The sequence below is a fragment of the Lycium ferocissimum genome, chromosome 10 (assembly GCF_029784015.1).
Source record: "Lycium ferocissimum isolate CSIRO_LF1 chromosome 10, AGI_CSIRO_Lferr_CH_V1, whole genome shotgun sequence".
NCBI lineage: Eukaryota > Viridiplantae > Streptophyta > Magnoliopsida > Solanales > Solanaceae > Lycium > Lycium ferocissimum.
The window spans coordinates 60,758,847-60,773,992 of NC_081351.1; the positions used below are offsets into that span (position 1 = coordinate 60,758,847).

The 15,146-nt window shown below is 31.2% G+C and overlaps 1 protein-coding gene and 1 pseudogene across 1 annotated transcript; both read left to right on the top strand.

Annotated features, from left to right (window-relative positions):
* Positions 1–432: 432 nt before the first annotated feature.
* Positions 433–1,245, top strand: LOC132032478 (calcium-binding protein CP1-like). The gene has a single exon (XM_059422097.1). It carries the CDS (start codon positions 635–637, stop codon positions 1,088–1,090), a length of 456 nt encoding a protein of 151 aa, XP_059278080.1. The 5' UTR covers positions 433–634; the 3' UTR covers positions 1,091–1,245.
* An 11,073-nt stretch (positions 1,246–12,318) lies between these two features.
* On the top strand, positions 12,319–12,740 carry LOC132035062 (calcium-binding protein CP1-like; annotated as a pseudogene).
* The last annotated feature ends 2,406 nt before the right edge of the window (positions 12,741–15,146 follow it).

Here is a 15,146-nt window from a genome sequence, read left to right on the forward strand (position 1 = left end):
CCTTTACCGTTATACTATGGGATCAATTATACCCTTATGTCTAACATGCCACGTGGCATCATCCCAGAGCACTTCAAATTATTTTCCTCAAATAATTTTTTACCCACTAAAATAACCCAACCCGATCCGATTTTTTTCTCCAACCAAGGGGTAATGGGTTGGGTCCGTATCGATTTAATTTGGAAAAAAAAAGCAAATAGGTTATTTTAGTGGATAAAAAATTATTTGAGAAAAATAATTTTGAAGAATTTGGATGATGTACGTGATGGTTAGACATAAGAAAGATAATTGACCTACAAGATAATGGTGATATAATTAGCGCAAAGATAATAACGAAGGGTATGGATGAACTATTTCCCAAAATTCAGGGGTAATTTTGGCCCTTTTCCGATCTTTCAAATGAAGTCTCGAATATTACAAATTACCCCCCAAATATCGTAAAATAATTCAACATAGCCCAAGTCCAAATTCAAAAAACTTGTCTCCCAAGTTTGCGAAGACCTCAATATCCCAGGTCCTTCTCCTATAAATTAGCCACCCATTTTACTCCTATATTCTCTAAAACATTTTTCTTTGCTACATTTTCCTAATTCCCAAACGCCTAAAGTTCTTTAATTACCAGCAAATATATATAATGTGTCCAACAGGAAGTGTTTTACATTCTGCAACCACCGGGAAGCCAAATCTCCGGTCAGCATTCGACGTTTTAGACGTTGACCGTGATGGTAAGATAAGCACCAACGATCTCCGAACATCATACGGTGGGTTCCTCGGAAATTCCGAGGATGACGTCATTGGTACGATGATGACGGTTGCAGATTCCAACAAAGATGGGTACGTGGAATTCGAGGAATTCCAGAAGGTTCTGGATAATTCTAGAAGGGTGAATGTAATGGAAGATGTTTTCAAGGTGATGGATAAAGATGGTGATGGCCAAGTTGGGGCTGAGGATCTTAAGAGTTATCTGAATTTTGCTGGGCTTCAAGCTGATGATGATGATGTTAAGGCCATGATTAAATTGGGCCGTGGTGATAATGATGAAAATGGTGGTGTTACCTATGAAGGTTTTCTCAAGATTTTGTCTCTTTGATTTGTTACTCCCAAATTCAATACATAACATTGGAACAATTGCAGAGAAGATTGATGACGATGATAAATGTTAGATTAGGTGAAGAAGTATCATTGATTTGATTTTGTATTTTTTAATGATTTGTGAAGTTCAAAGTAGCGTGTTGCATTGCTTCATATGCTATTGGCATATCCCCGAAAAAAGAGTTTTTCTACGGCATCTTTTTTGTGTAGGGGACAAATATACCCCCTTTACTTTCAGAAAGTGGTCAAATATATATTTTGTAATACTATTGACTTAAAAATACCGCTAAGTTATACAATTAGTTCAAATATACCTCGCCTTCATTGAGGTAAAAATAGGATCTTTTGTCCTGTAACAATTTGAATAGAAGAAAATTGTTATAAAATAATAAAGCAAGGAACAAGAATAATTGTAGAGAAAGAGAGAAGAGGAGAGTTATTTCTCTTGAAGGGATTAAATACGATGAAGAGAGACCTCTCTATTTATAGGAGAGAATTGACTTAGTGTAAAGTCACAAACCCTAAGAAACCCAAATTCATCCTAAAGATAGACATCACAATATTATAATAATATTTATAACACTCCCCTGATGTATTTCGATAGATAATATGCCTCGTTAAAATCTTACTAGAAAAAACCCGGTGGGAAAAATTCTAGTAAAGGAAAAAGAGTACATATTTCTAATAATACGCTATTTGGTTGCCTCATTAAAAACCTTGCAAGGAAAACCCAACTGGGACAAAACCTTGGCTAAGGGAAAAAGAGTACAACACGTATTAACTCCCCCTGATGGGTACATCACTCCAAAACTTGAATTTTCGCATTCCAATCTTGTGCACCATCTTCTTGAAAGTTGTAGTTTGTAGAGACTTGGTGAATAAATCGCCATATTATCGTTCGAACAAATCTCTTGCACGTTGATATCACCATTCTTTTGGAGCTTGTGTGTGAAGAACAACTTTTGTGAAATAAGCTTTATCCGTTTATGAATCCACTCTTTGGTTGGGGTATGTATGTTGCTACATCTTCAGTCTTTGGATAGAGTTGCATCGGCGTATAATATTGTTGAAATCACTCCAAGTGCATTCCCGAATTGCTTTGTAAACATATGTTATCTTTATTTGATTTGATTGTCATGTAGACCAACATCATATGACTATAATCCCTTATAGTCGTAGCAAAATATATAAATGCATCAATGCATAAAGATATGGCACTTCGGGACCAAAGAATTGCGCAAGTTTCTCATTTCAACTTCTTTTAACAAATAATATACTCTTTTGAGAACTCTTCAAGAGTTTCAATAATATTCAAGTAATCAACTTGCACCAACAATATGACAGATTTTGATTTTCACAAAGACGTAAGGATAAATAGAGTCATTTGTGACCTTAGTCAGTAAATATTCATTAAGGTGATAAAATCGCGTTCACCTTGCTTAATTCATATAAGAATTATGAACAAATTTCTACAACATGTATATGCTTCAGGCATTTAAAATTCTTCAGGAATTTTCATATAATTTTGTCAAGTAATTCATATAGGCTGTGACAACATCTATTTCTATTTAAATATGTGACATCTTACGGTGTCCGAATGGGTCCAATAAGCTTTACGCTTACCAAGATGCGTCATTTCACTTGATAATAATTTCTGCGTTAGCATGCTTTAATAGACGTAGAATTTAGATCCTCACAATCTTTTACAATATTGCGCTATATTGTACCAAAGATATCATCGATGATATATCATTTGTATCGGTTCGCAATGTGACATAACTTATTGAGATCTCATCACTTCCATTATTTTTAGGTACCTAAACCTCTCATGAGGTTTCATGAAGTGTTATGTCGTAGGCTCTTCAAGAGCACATTGCCTCCTTATAATGATCATTGATCATTTGCTCCTCTTTCTTTTCCATGATTATTGCGTTTGGAACCGATTAGTCTACCACACTTCATGTATGCTATAGACTCTGTCCTTCAGGGACATAAATTTAATAGGAGCATTTTGCAGCTGAAGTTAGAAATTAATTTTGGGTCGAAAAATGCTTCTAGCATTTGAGTAGAATTATCTTTTGAATGAGGATCATACTAATGATATATAATTTATCACATATTCCTCACCGCTTATTCTCTCCCCTTATGTTAGAAAAACTAACATACACCCCATTTTCTTTGGGGGAATCCATCTTTATGCATCATGGTAGATTAATTAATCGTATACCACATATAAAAAAGCTGTTAGATGGAAATATCGGGTTCCCAACCTCGAACCAATTGTGAGGGAAAATTTATCATAATTTAGCACATGAAGCATTGTTCTCATAAGCAATGGTTTAGCTTTTTATCGGAGGCATTCAATGCCAAACCAACTTGGATATAAACTAGCATTCACAAGATGAATTATCTTGATTACATAATCTGAAAATTACGCTCTCAACTCAATCATTTTTGAGCAAGTAACTTTTGCATATGTCAAGCTGAGGTTGACGATAAACGCACGTATACTGTCTTATGGATGCATCTATTTAAGACATCACATAACGGTGAACAGGCCCATATTCACCTTTTCTATATTTTCAGAATTTGGGAAATTCAATCCCAACATTAGCCAGTATAATCCACTTATCATGAGAACAAGCAACAAAAATAAATTCTTGAAGAATCTTCTGGTTCTTCAATATATGTTGAATTTTCAATCTTCACATCATATTTGAATCGGGTGGCCAAATTGCTCATATAACCGATAAAATTATCTATACTAGTAAACTTCAGGTTTACCGTGCCATGTGCTATTTGTTTTAGTAAACTTCTGATTTACTATGACGTGAATACTTTTCGCATCGATAAACTTCTCTGGTTACCGTGACATGTGATTTCATCATGCTTATATCGTAGTACACTTTGGAGAATAAGGCATGTAACCTTTCACATAGATATTTCATGCCCACTATGATTTAGAAGATATTTAATCCTCCCATCATCTATAGCTTCACTATGATAGCTATTTACTTCAGTAAACTTCGGGTTTACTACAACTTGTGTTTCGATCATAACAACTTCATATATTATAATCTAGAAGGAATGCCATAATAGTATGTAAGCTCTTCGGGAGCCTTTAATTTATTCTCCATAATCACACATTGTTTGGACGATTTACCTAAGTGCCATGATCTTCTAGATAAATAGTTTGCTTCTTCTCGAGCCCTTAATTGATTTAGTACTATCAACTATTACCTTCACATCGTTGGTGTCATGACAAAAAAACGTTGTAACCAAATGAATATTATAATGACATTCCTAAATTCATACATGACAAACATAAACATTAAGTTATACAGTCTTTGGTACTTTTATCATCAACTTATATGGTAAATATCTCCTTCAGGGAGAATACCCACTAACATCCGAATATTTTATATCAAAGTGACAACCACATAGTTATTTCTTTCTTCGGAAAGTTTTTTGTACGAATTGTTATTTCCTTCGGAAAATCGGTAAGTAAACATAATATCTTAATATGGTTATAGTAGAAAGCATTTTTACAAAATTTGTATCCTTTTGCCTTAGAATGATACATAATAAAAATATCCAAGATGATTGACGTACGATAGGTACGTGCGAAGAATGACTTTCATATCACAAAATAACATTTATATCCTTTTTCATTTGCTCTTAACAAAATATATTGGACAATGGACTATTCAAGTAGGAATGCAATTCATTTTTATCATGAAAAAAAATAACAAATAACAAAATATTTGGTGAAAAGCATAGTTGACTTTTAATCCAACTCAATTGTATCCATCTAAGATAAATTTTGACACATCATGATAATTTAGTAACATTTCAATAGGTACCCATATGTATCTCCTATACCCGAAAAGAAAGGACTCGTACTAAATAATTATCGTCGATAGGGTTGCTCTAATCAATTTCCATATTCGTGTTCAATAATTTAAATCCACTAAGTAGTACATTATTTTCACAATAATGTCATCACGTCATCGTAGGTACTTTATCACGTAGCAGTACAACATGCATCCTATAATATTATAACTCCACTTTGAACAAATAGTATAACTGGTGCTAATCAGATTGAGGTAATTACCCAACAAAAATATACCATAGGCATAACAATCTGCTAGAACATTTAAAATGATTTCAGGAAAAATAATTATTATGTGACTAGATCATTCTTTAAGCATACATTTTGTAACTATTTCATATACGTAATGTTATGCAAGAACATAAGCTTTTGGTGTGGTACATACGATTACCTTTGAATGAAAAAAGTAAAAATAAGCATGCCAAATTTTTGATAACCAACCGGATCATTGTTATATCCTACAAAGCCCGGAGTAAAGTTTAATGGTTTACTAACTTTAAGAGTAAAATCCAAAATTTGCTACTTCAAGAGAAGATTTTAGAGTTTGCTACTTTGGGAGCAGATTTCTGAGTTTATTACTTCGGGAATAAAATATAAAATATTTAGAATATCTTTTCTCAATTATTCCACCTCTTCTGGAGGTGAGACATGATATTTCCACAACCAAGAGCTCGTTCGTATTTATAATCTTTACTAAATATCATCACATTCACTTCAGGTAATGGATATGTGTTGTAACATTTATCAAAAGTTCTCATTCTTCAAGAATAGAACATAATCATCTAAACGTGTCTTAACCATATAAAATTATGATCAATTAGGACCTCTTTTAAGATATTGCTACTTCAGGAGCAAATTGAGGCATAAATATAGATATTTATTCTCTTATATATCTTCTTTTATAATCACAATAAATCTATGAAAATATTATCACTTCTGGTGGTTATAGGCATAAATGAATTTAGCCATAACAAGGCATAAAAAAAATAATGTCACTTCTGGTGACCTTATATTTCTTGTAAACTCTCATTTAACCATTTAAGGGATATTAACATCATAATTCCTCTCAACAATATTGTTCTTCGGGAACAGATTGAGATATAAATAATCCAAAACCAAATGATTCCCTTCCTGCAAATTATTGGCAATATGCTTTTGATGACTTCGGTTTCAAAATTTATTGAATCGATGAGATCTGAAGTGCTATATATTTCATGATCATATTTAAATAGGTCACGTTGCTTACCGTTATGATGGATGGTGTGCTTCCATATGTCAATAAAACATCCCAAAGATTATAATGGACTAATGAATTGAAAAGGGATTGAAAAATTACATCTTATATGTATTGACAATTCTAGTTAAGAAAGAAGGCATACCAAAGGTTCTTTTCAACAAGGCAAATACAATTCCAAATTCAAACCTTATCCCAATAAAGGGTATCGTGACTTTAAACTTTTTCCCTTTTCAAGAATTGCACCAAACAGAAATCAAATACAAAATAATAAAAGTAAAATCGATAACGTGTTATAAAATAATAAAGCAAGGAACAAGAATAATTGTAGAAAAGAGAAGAGGGGAGAGTTCTTTTTATAACTTGAAGGGATTAAATACGATGAAGAGAAGCATCTCTATTTATAGGAGAGAATTGACTTGGTGCCAAAGTCACAAACCTTAAAGAACCCTAAAATTAAACCTCCTAAAGATAACATCGCAATATTATAATAATATTTATAACAAAAATGACTTTTTAAAATTTCTTATGTATTTTTTTTAAATCTCTTATATGTAAAAATTGAAGATCTCTAATAAAAAGATCATAAAACTAAATAAAGTTCGTAAATAACCAAAAATTCAATTCTTCCTCCATTAAGTTGTCCAAAGTTAACATCTACTCACATAATCAAATCTTAATAAAATATCTTAATATTTAGATGTAAATTCAGATTCATATATTAACATATCTACATGTTAATAGTACTAAAATCAAATGAGACCTTAGTGGAACTCACTGTCTAAGAGGGAAAGGCCAAACACAGGCGAGGTGAAATACAAAAACATTTCATTTTCAGTAAATGAATACTCAAATAAAGAGTCTTTAATTCAACCACTGCCTATAAAATCAAACAACAGAAGAGAAACCACAAATACTCTGTCTGGCGGTGTCCATTCATTGTCGTATGTTGAGGGTTAACCTGCTGAATTATGGTATTTGGACACGTGAACATATATAAAAGACAAAATTTAGTCACATAAACTATAAATATGTGGAGGTGATTCTTTAGATGTGACAGCTCTTCACCCTTTTCGTATTCACTACTTTGAAGGTTTGTAGGCTGGAAATTGGAATGCAGCATCTTTTTGACTTATACTAAAAGAATATGAAGAAGAAAAATAGACTTATTTGTAGAGTACATTTTCTCCATTGATTGGAAAGAAATAACTTCCAAAGAAGTGACGAATATGCCTAACTTGATCTTAATGGTCTATAGATCAATTGAAATTCGAATATTGTGATAACCTTCAATTTAAATTGTGACTTTCTAGCCTTAGTTATAAAAAATATTGATAGGCAAGAATTGATTGAAATTAGGATTATGACCGTTATATTCTACTACCCCATAGACTTTCCTTAAATATGTTTTTAAAAACTGAAATCTTACTATACTTTAAAATAATTATGCTTTAAACTTTTATTTTATCGATGATGTATGATTTTGTAACTACACAAATATCTATAACCTATTTCAGATCATATATTTTATTTTTAAAATTTTGAATTCAATTTCATTTCAAGTAACATCACATAAAATGAGACCAAAACAATAGTTTTAATTGTGACATCCTTCGACACCGTTATCGAAGGCATATGAAATTTGAATTGTGAGACATTGGCGTTTGAGTTATGAACTACTTGTAAATTTGTTCGCGATTATAAAGTATTTTACTAAATTTTTGAAATGATTTTTAAATAAAAATTTGTATATTAAGACATAAAGTTTAATTTACACATATTTTTTGACCTTTCTGTTCTCTTCACAACTGTATAATTTTACGTATTCAAATATTCTTTAAACAATATCATTTTGAGATCTTTAGTTATGAATTTATTATCAACAATTTTTTTTTAGTTTTGAAGAAGGAAATATATTTTCTAATGTTTTTTACATAAATTTTAAAACTCCATCTTTATTTTTATAAATGGTACATTTTGTTTCTGACACAATTAACTTTTTGATTTTTATGTGGGTAAAAGCAGGTAAATATTTAATTTCTCCCCTTTAAAGATAGAAAATTAGTACTTCAATACCTTTTTCCTAATTTTAACATGTTACAAGAAAAAAAGAGGAATGTGAAAACTAAAAAAATAAAGGCTACTACAAATTCATTTTCAATGCAGTTTTCCAACACGTAGGATATTGGACATATTGGACCTCATTGAATTTGAAAATAAGTATATTTCTTTTTTCATCCTGATTGTCATGTGTAGCTAGCAAATTTTGATTTTTTAATCTAGTTCATCTATTATTTTTTGTTGTTCTTTTTCTTGCCTTGTTTTTCTTCCTAATCTTTTTTCAACTTCCTTTCTTTTTTCTCCCCTTAACTTGGCACATACAGAGCAACTACAATCATTGCTCTAAACATTAACAAAATTAATTTTCCTCCAAAAAAACACACTAAGTATAAAACATCACCTTCTAATACACCAATCTCTTAAAAAAATCAATCTTTCCAATTACTCGGTACAACTTTTCACCAACTTCTTGCATATAAAACACGAAAAAAAATAAAGGCATCACGACTCCGAATTCAACCGAAAGAAAGAAAAGAGTATACTATGAGATTTTTGATAGAAAAACTTTGCGAGACTTCAATTTGTTTATCATGTATAAAATTTTATTATGATTTACTTTAAATAATACTAAGCACATACCCAAATGTTTGTGCTGGAGAATTTAGCGTTACTCATCTCCACGTCTTCTCCCTTCACCGCCATCACTTCTGCCACCTTCGTAGCCATACCACCATTTTTTCGTTGTCAAAGTTGTCCATCAATTTCATATTGTTCAATGATATTTTAGTATCTTCTACTGGTGGGTATGACCTTTTTCCAAAATTTAGGCTTATAATAACAAAGAGTCTTCCACGTAATTTTAAATGTGAACTTGAGAGACAGTGTACTGATCTTCCATTTGCTCTTACTTTTTATGGTGAGGGCATGGCATTATGCCTTTATTTACTTTTTCTTTATGACATGCAATATAAGACAATTAATATAGCTCACGTTCTGGATAGTGAAAAGCCACCAGAAGTTTTAAAGAAATAAACGGTTTTATTTAGCACAATAATTAAGAGATAATTAGAGTTGTTCATTTTTAAATTAGAGAAAATGTCAAAAAAAAAAAAGAGAAAAAAGATAAATGGCTTTCTAGGCCATAAAGAGGTGCCACATCACCTTATCTATGCCTAGTTTTATATTATATATAGATTATTAGTCTTGGTTACTAGACAATTGAAATTTTTGTAATTAGCTAAAGAGTGAAAAGATCACTAAGTTAGGTCAAATAGTCTATTTACTTAATTTTCTCAAGAGAGAAAAGAGAAGGAGCCTTTGGAGAACATAAACTGTGAAAGAAATGAAGTGGGTCCAAAACCTTAACAACCATTAATTTCTATGCGTACAATACGCGCATATTTTGTGATGTCATCACACCCGGACATTATATTCGCGCACGACCGAATCTTTCAAATGACATCTCCAATATTACTTACAAATTACCCTCAAATATCATAAAATAATAAATTTATTTGGTTCAAAAAGGGTGTTCCTTAGTCATTCACATATTTCCTAAGAAAATACTAAACTCCTGATAAAAATAGATAATTTAATTAAAATATCTCTAATTTAATTAGGTATTGAGATTTAATTATGGAACATTTAATAAGGGCAAATTTATAAAACAATGTTAATTCTTTTTTTATTTGATAGATAGACGCTCTTTTTGAACAAAAAATAAAGTTTAAGCGTACATTCCTTTTGAACGGAGGAAGCACTAAGCAAGTCCATATTTAACAGGGAAAAGGGTCAAATATACCCCTCACATTACAAGTTGGGGCCAAATATATCCCTATCGTTAGCAAAGTTTCAAAAATATTCCTTATTTCTAACATATTCCCACATAAGCAAGTCTAGTCATAACATTTAACTTATTCTGTGTGGAAAATTGATTTTTTTTTTTTAAACAAATCTGAAAAAAATGATTTTTATTAAAAATCTGAAACCTTTTTGTTTTAATAAAACTCGTTTTTTTAAAATATATTCTTGAAAATTGGATATTTTAGTTAAAAAATTTGGAAACTGATTTTTTTTTTAAATCTGGAAAACTGAAAAAGTATTTTTTTTTTAAAAGTGTCCTATTTTTTTTAAAAAAAATTGGATTAATTTTAAAAAATCTGAAAAATTGATTTAAAGAAATCATTTTCCAGATTTTTTAATAAAAAATTCCAATTTTCCAGATTTTTTTTAAAGAAGCGGGTTTTATAAAATAAAAAAATTAAGATTTTTAATAAAAATCATTTTTAACAGATTTGTTTTTGAAAAAATCAATTTTCCAGATTGTTTTTAAAAATATTGTCGCGTAGGCACCACATAGAATAAGTTACATGTCATGTGGCGTCCATGTCACTCAATTTCAACGACTAGAATTGTTTATGTGGAAATATATTAGAAATGAGGGGTATTTTTGAAACTTTGCTAACGGTAGGCGTATTTTTGACGCCAACTTATAATCGGGGAGGTATATTTGACTATTTTGACTAACGAAGAACAAACTTCGTTAATAAACTAACGTAGAGGGGTGTATTTAAAAGGACTTGTCTCCCAAGCTTACAAGGACCCCAATATCCCCAGGACTTCTATAAATTCGCCACCCAATTTACTCCTATATTCTCTATAGACTTTTCTTTCCTACATTTCTTCTAAATTCCCAAACGAGTTAAGTTCTTTCATTACCGGCAAATATATCATGTGTCCAACGGGAAGTGTTTTGCATTCTGCAACCACCGGAAAGCCAAATCTCCGGTCAGCATTCGACATTATAGACGTTGACCGTGATGGAAAGGATCCACCCCTTACGGTGGGGGTGGCATGACACCTCCGAGATTGATAATTTTTTTATATATCTATGTTGCAATTTGCTTAATTAAGTTAAATATTTGATCCTGCTACTCCTAGTCGTAAATTAGATAAAAGTATTATGGCTGGTAGACACAAGTTTGAATCTATCTTGAACGTTTCCGAGTCCTATTTTTCTTTGTGCTTAGTTCCTTTGTACCAGTAATTCCCTTTTCGGCTCTCCTAATTTTTTATTTGTCTTTTTATTATTTATATTGTGTTTCATCTATTCTATTATTTTTTGTGATCTCTAGCGAGAACACACAAATAGAAATTTCAAAATCCCTTAAATTAAGCATTTTTCTTAATTTCAAATCTGTGAGTATTTAAATCGAAAAACTTGGGTCTCAATGAAAATTTTGGATTGAAATCAAAATTTAATTTATTTTTATTTTTTATAATTTCTTTTGTTTATTACTCCCTCCACCCATGTTACTTGTCTATATCTGACTTGGGACACTCTTAATAAGCAATAAATAAAATGAAAAATGAATTAGAGTACTTAATAATAAGGGTAAAATAAGTATAAAATGGTAAATTATGTCTTGGTGTTTCAAACTATATAACTTACAAGTAAAAGTGGACATATATTTTTAGTATAGTAGTAGACAAATAAAAATGGACGGAAGGAGTGTATTATAAAAAATTGTGCTATTCTATAATTGTTAAATTCAATTTAAATCACTTTACTACTTAAATTGTGATGGAAATTTCGTAAACATTGCTTAAAAAAACATGAAATTTATGATTTTTTTTTTAGAACTTGTAGTTTATCTAATTCTAGATTTACTTATGGGGTGTAATTATCTATTGAAGAGTTTCTCTATTATTTTTCTTATTTTGATTAGTGTAATTTCCTTATTGAAGATGTTTTACTTGTGCAAGTTCGTTTTTTAAAATACATAAAAGATGCAAGTCCCTTAGTGAAAATATTAATTTTACCTTATTGTTAATGGGTGTGATTCCTTATTTAAGATGTTAATTATGTTAGTTTCTTGATTTTTGAGATGTAATTTTCATATTTGTAAATTAAAAAAAGCCTATTAAGTTGACCTGAGTAAACTAAAAAGAGATGGACCCGACCCAACACATTCCTAACAAGATGTACATTGAAGAAAATTATGATACCCGGCACCTTCAAATCCTAGATCCGCCTCTGATGGTAGCTGATTCCAACAAAGACGGGTACGTGGAATTCGAGGAATTCCAGAAAGTTCTGGATAGTTCCAGAAGGGTGAATGCAATGGAAGATGTTTTCAAGGTGATGGATAAAGATGGTGATGGTAAAGTTGGGGTTGAGGATCTTAAGAGTTATCTGAATTATGCTGGGCTTCAAGTTGATGATGATGATGATTGATGTTAAGGCCATGATTAAATTGGGTCGTGGTGATGGTGATGATAATGGTGGTGTTACTTATGAAGGTTTTCTCAAGATTTTGTCTCTTTGATTTGTTACACTTTACTCCTAAATTCAATACTTAATATTGGAACAATTGCAGAGAAGATTGATGACGATGACAAATGTTTAGATTAGGTGAAGAAATATTGGTTTGATTTTGTATTTTTCAATGATTTGTGAAGTTCAAAGTAGCGTGGTGCACTTCTTCATATGCGATTGGCATATTCCCATATTCCCAAAAGAAAAAAAAGTAAGAAATAAGAGTTGTTCTATTCTGGCAGCATCAATTAGTATAGTACATTTCTTTTTTCTAAGAGTCTGATATTTTTGTTTTCATTTCATCCAGGTCCAAGGTAGCACATGAGGTCCATTTTTCCAAGACTTAATTCCTTATATGGTCATTCAAGTAGGGGTGGACGTTCAATTTTTCAGTTCGATTTTTTCAAAGTTCGGTTCGGTTTTTCGATTTTTTGAAAGTGGACACCGAACACCGCACCAAATTAGTTCAGTTCGGTTCCGTTTTTTGAAGTTCGGTTCGGTTCGGTTTCAATTTTTCTAATTCGTTTTTTATAAGCATGGGCTTGAAATGGGCTAATTTCTGCTTGTAAAATTAGGGGTGGGCGTTTTTATCAGCTAATAATCGTTTTATCGAGCAAGGTCAATTTAATTGGATGGCTCTGCGCAGACTGCAGAGTACTGATTATTGAATGCTTATTGATTGTTTCAAAATGAGATGCTTCATATTTATATGACGAAGTCCTATAGATAGGTAAACATCATCACCAAAATATTGACTTCTATGTTAACTTCCAATACCACATTATTTTGTTACATAACCTAAAAGTTAAAACACATAAGAGGACATAGAAGTTGATATCATACAGAAAATAATATTAAGCAGCTAAGAAGCAACAAGAAAATGGATCATGAATAGAGCCTATCAAAGGCCAACATGAAGAACAGTTACCAAAGGTTCTGAACTTTTGATATACATAAACTAAACAACTGAAGATGTACCATTATTAGCTATATTCAGTTGAGCAACTTTTTAATTTTGGCTTATTTTAAGCACCTTTAGTGATATGGCATGTCTACTAGGAACTTTTTGAGGAAAATATTGATACTTGAGTAACCGTATTGTCCTAAATGAAACAAAAGTAATTTTTGTAGGAAATTTCCTAAACTTGGATGACCATCCAAGGAATTAACTCATTTTTCCAAATTAACACTCCTTCCATTTCAATTTATGTGAACCTATTTTTTTATTTGTTCGTGCCAAAAGAATGACCTTTTCTACATTTGCAAACAATTTACCTTTATACAATAATTTATAGCCACACAAAATATATGTGACTCATTTAAAACCATAAATTTAACAGTTTTCTCTTCTTTCTTAAACTTAGTGTACTTAGTGTCCAGTCAAATAAATTCACATGAATTGAAACGGAGGGAATGTTAAGGATTAAATGTGGGTATATATAGGACATAATTCGGAAAAGATTTGTCCTTGTACTCTTCAAAAAAGGTAATATTTGCTCTTCATTATACTATTTTGATCTGCATTTATACTATTTTGATATATTTGCCCATACCATTCTACTTTGGACTCATATTTACCCCTGAACTGTTAATTCCCCTTGTCACCATCTTATTATCATACGCGCCTACGTGGATAAATTTAAATTAGGTTGGTGACAAAGGGAACTAACGGTTCAGGGGTAAATACGAGCCCAAAATAGAATGGTAGGGGCAAATATATCTAAAAAGTATAACGAAAGACAAATATAACATTTTTTGAAGAGTAGAAGGCCAAATATGACCCTTTTCCTGACATAATTCTCAGATGATTCTGATCATCTGCAATTAAAATCTCCTTAGTATTTTCGGACGAAATAGCATTCTTGTTAATTATTACTTAAGTTGGTTCGACTTGTATTTTATCCCAAAACATTCAAACAGCGTCCAACTCTTATATATATTTAAAAGTAACTTAATTTTTCTAATCCTTAATGGGCATAATATTGTCAAAACCCAACAACCAAAAATCACAAGAAAAACCTGATATCCATCATCATCTTTTTATCCAAGTGCATCTCCAATTGCTCAAGATTCTTCGATTTCGTGTTAGTGGGCATTTCAATTTCACAATCTTGTGTATATATATGATGATTTGTCCCAAAAATAAGCTCGTTTCTTTCCTCCTTGAATTATTGGTATAACCTTCACTTGTGTTGTTGAGCTAACTCGATCCATTTCTCGCTTGATTCTTTTTGTTTTTTGAAATTTCTAGAATCCTCCGATGTGTTCTACGGTATCTTGTTTAAGTAGCATTTTCTTAGCCCGTAATTGACCCCATATTTTTGTCCCTATAAGCTCTCACCAGAGACAATCCAACTCTTATATATATTTAAAAGTAACTTAATTTTTCTAATCCTTAATGGGCATAATATTGTCATCACAATGATATCTATGCAATAAGCTATATGAGTAAAATAATTTTGACACTAACATTTTCTTTTGTTTTTTCATTCACGTAAAACTGATTTCATGTTAGAAAGTTCCACTATTAGAAAATATTTTTCTACTAA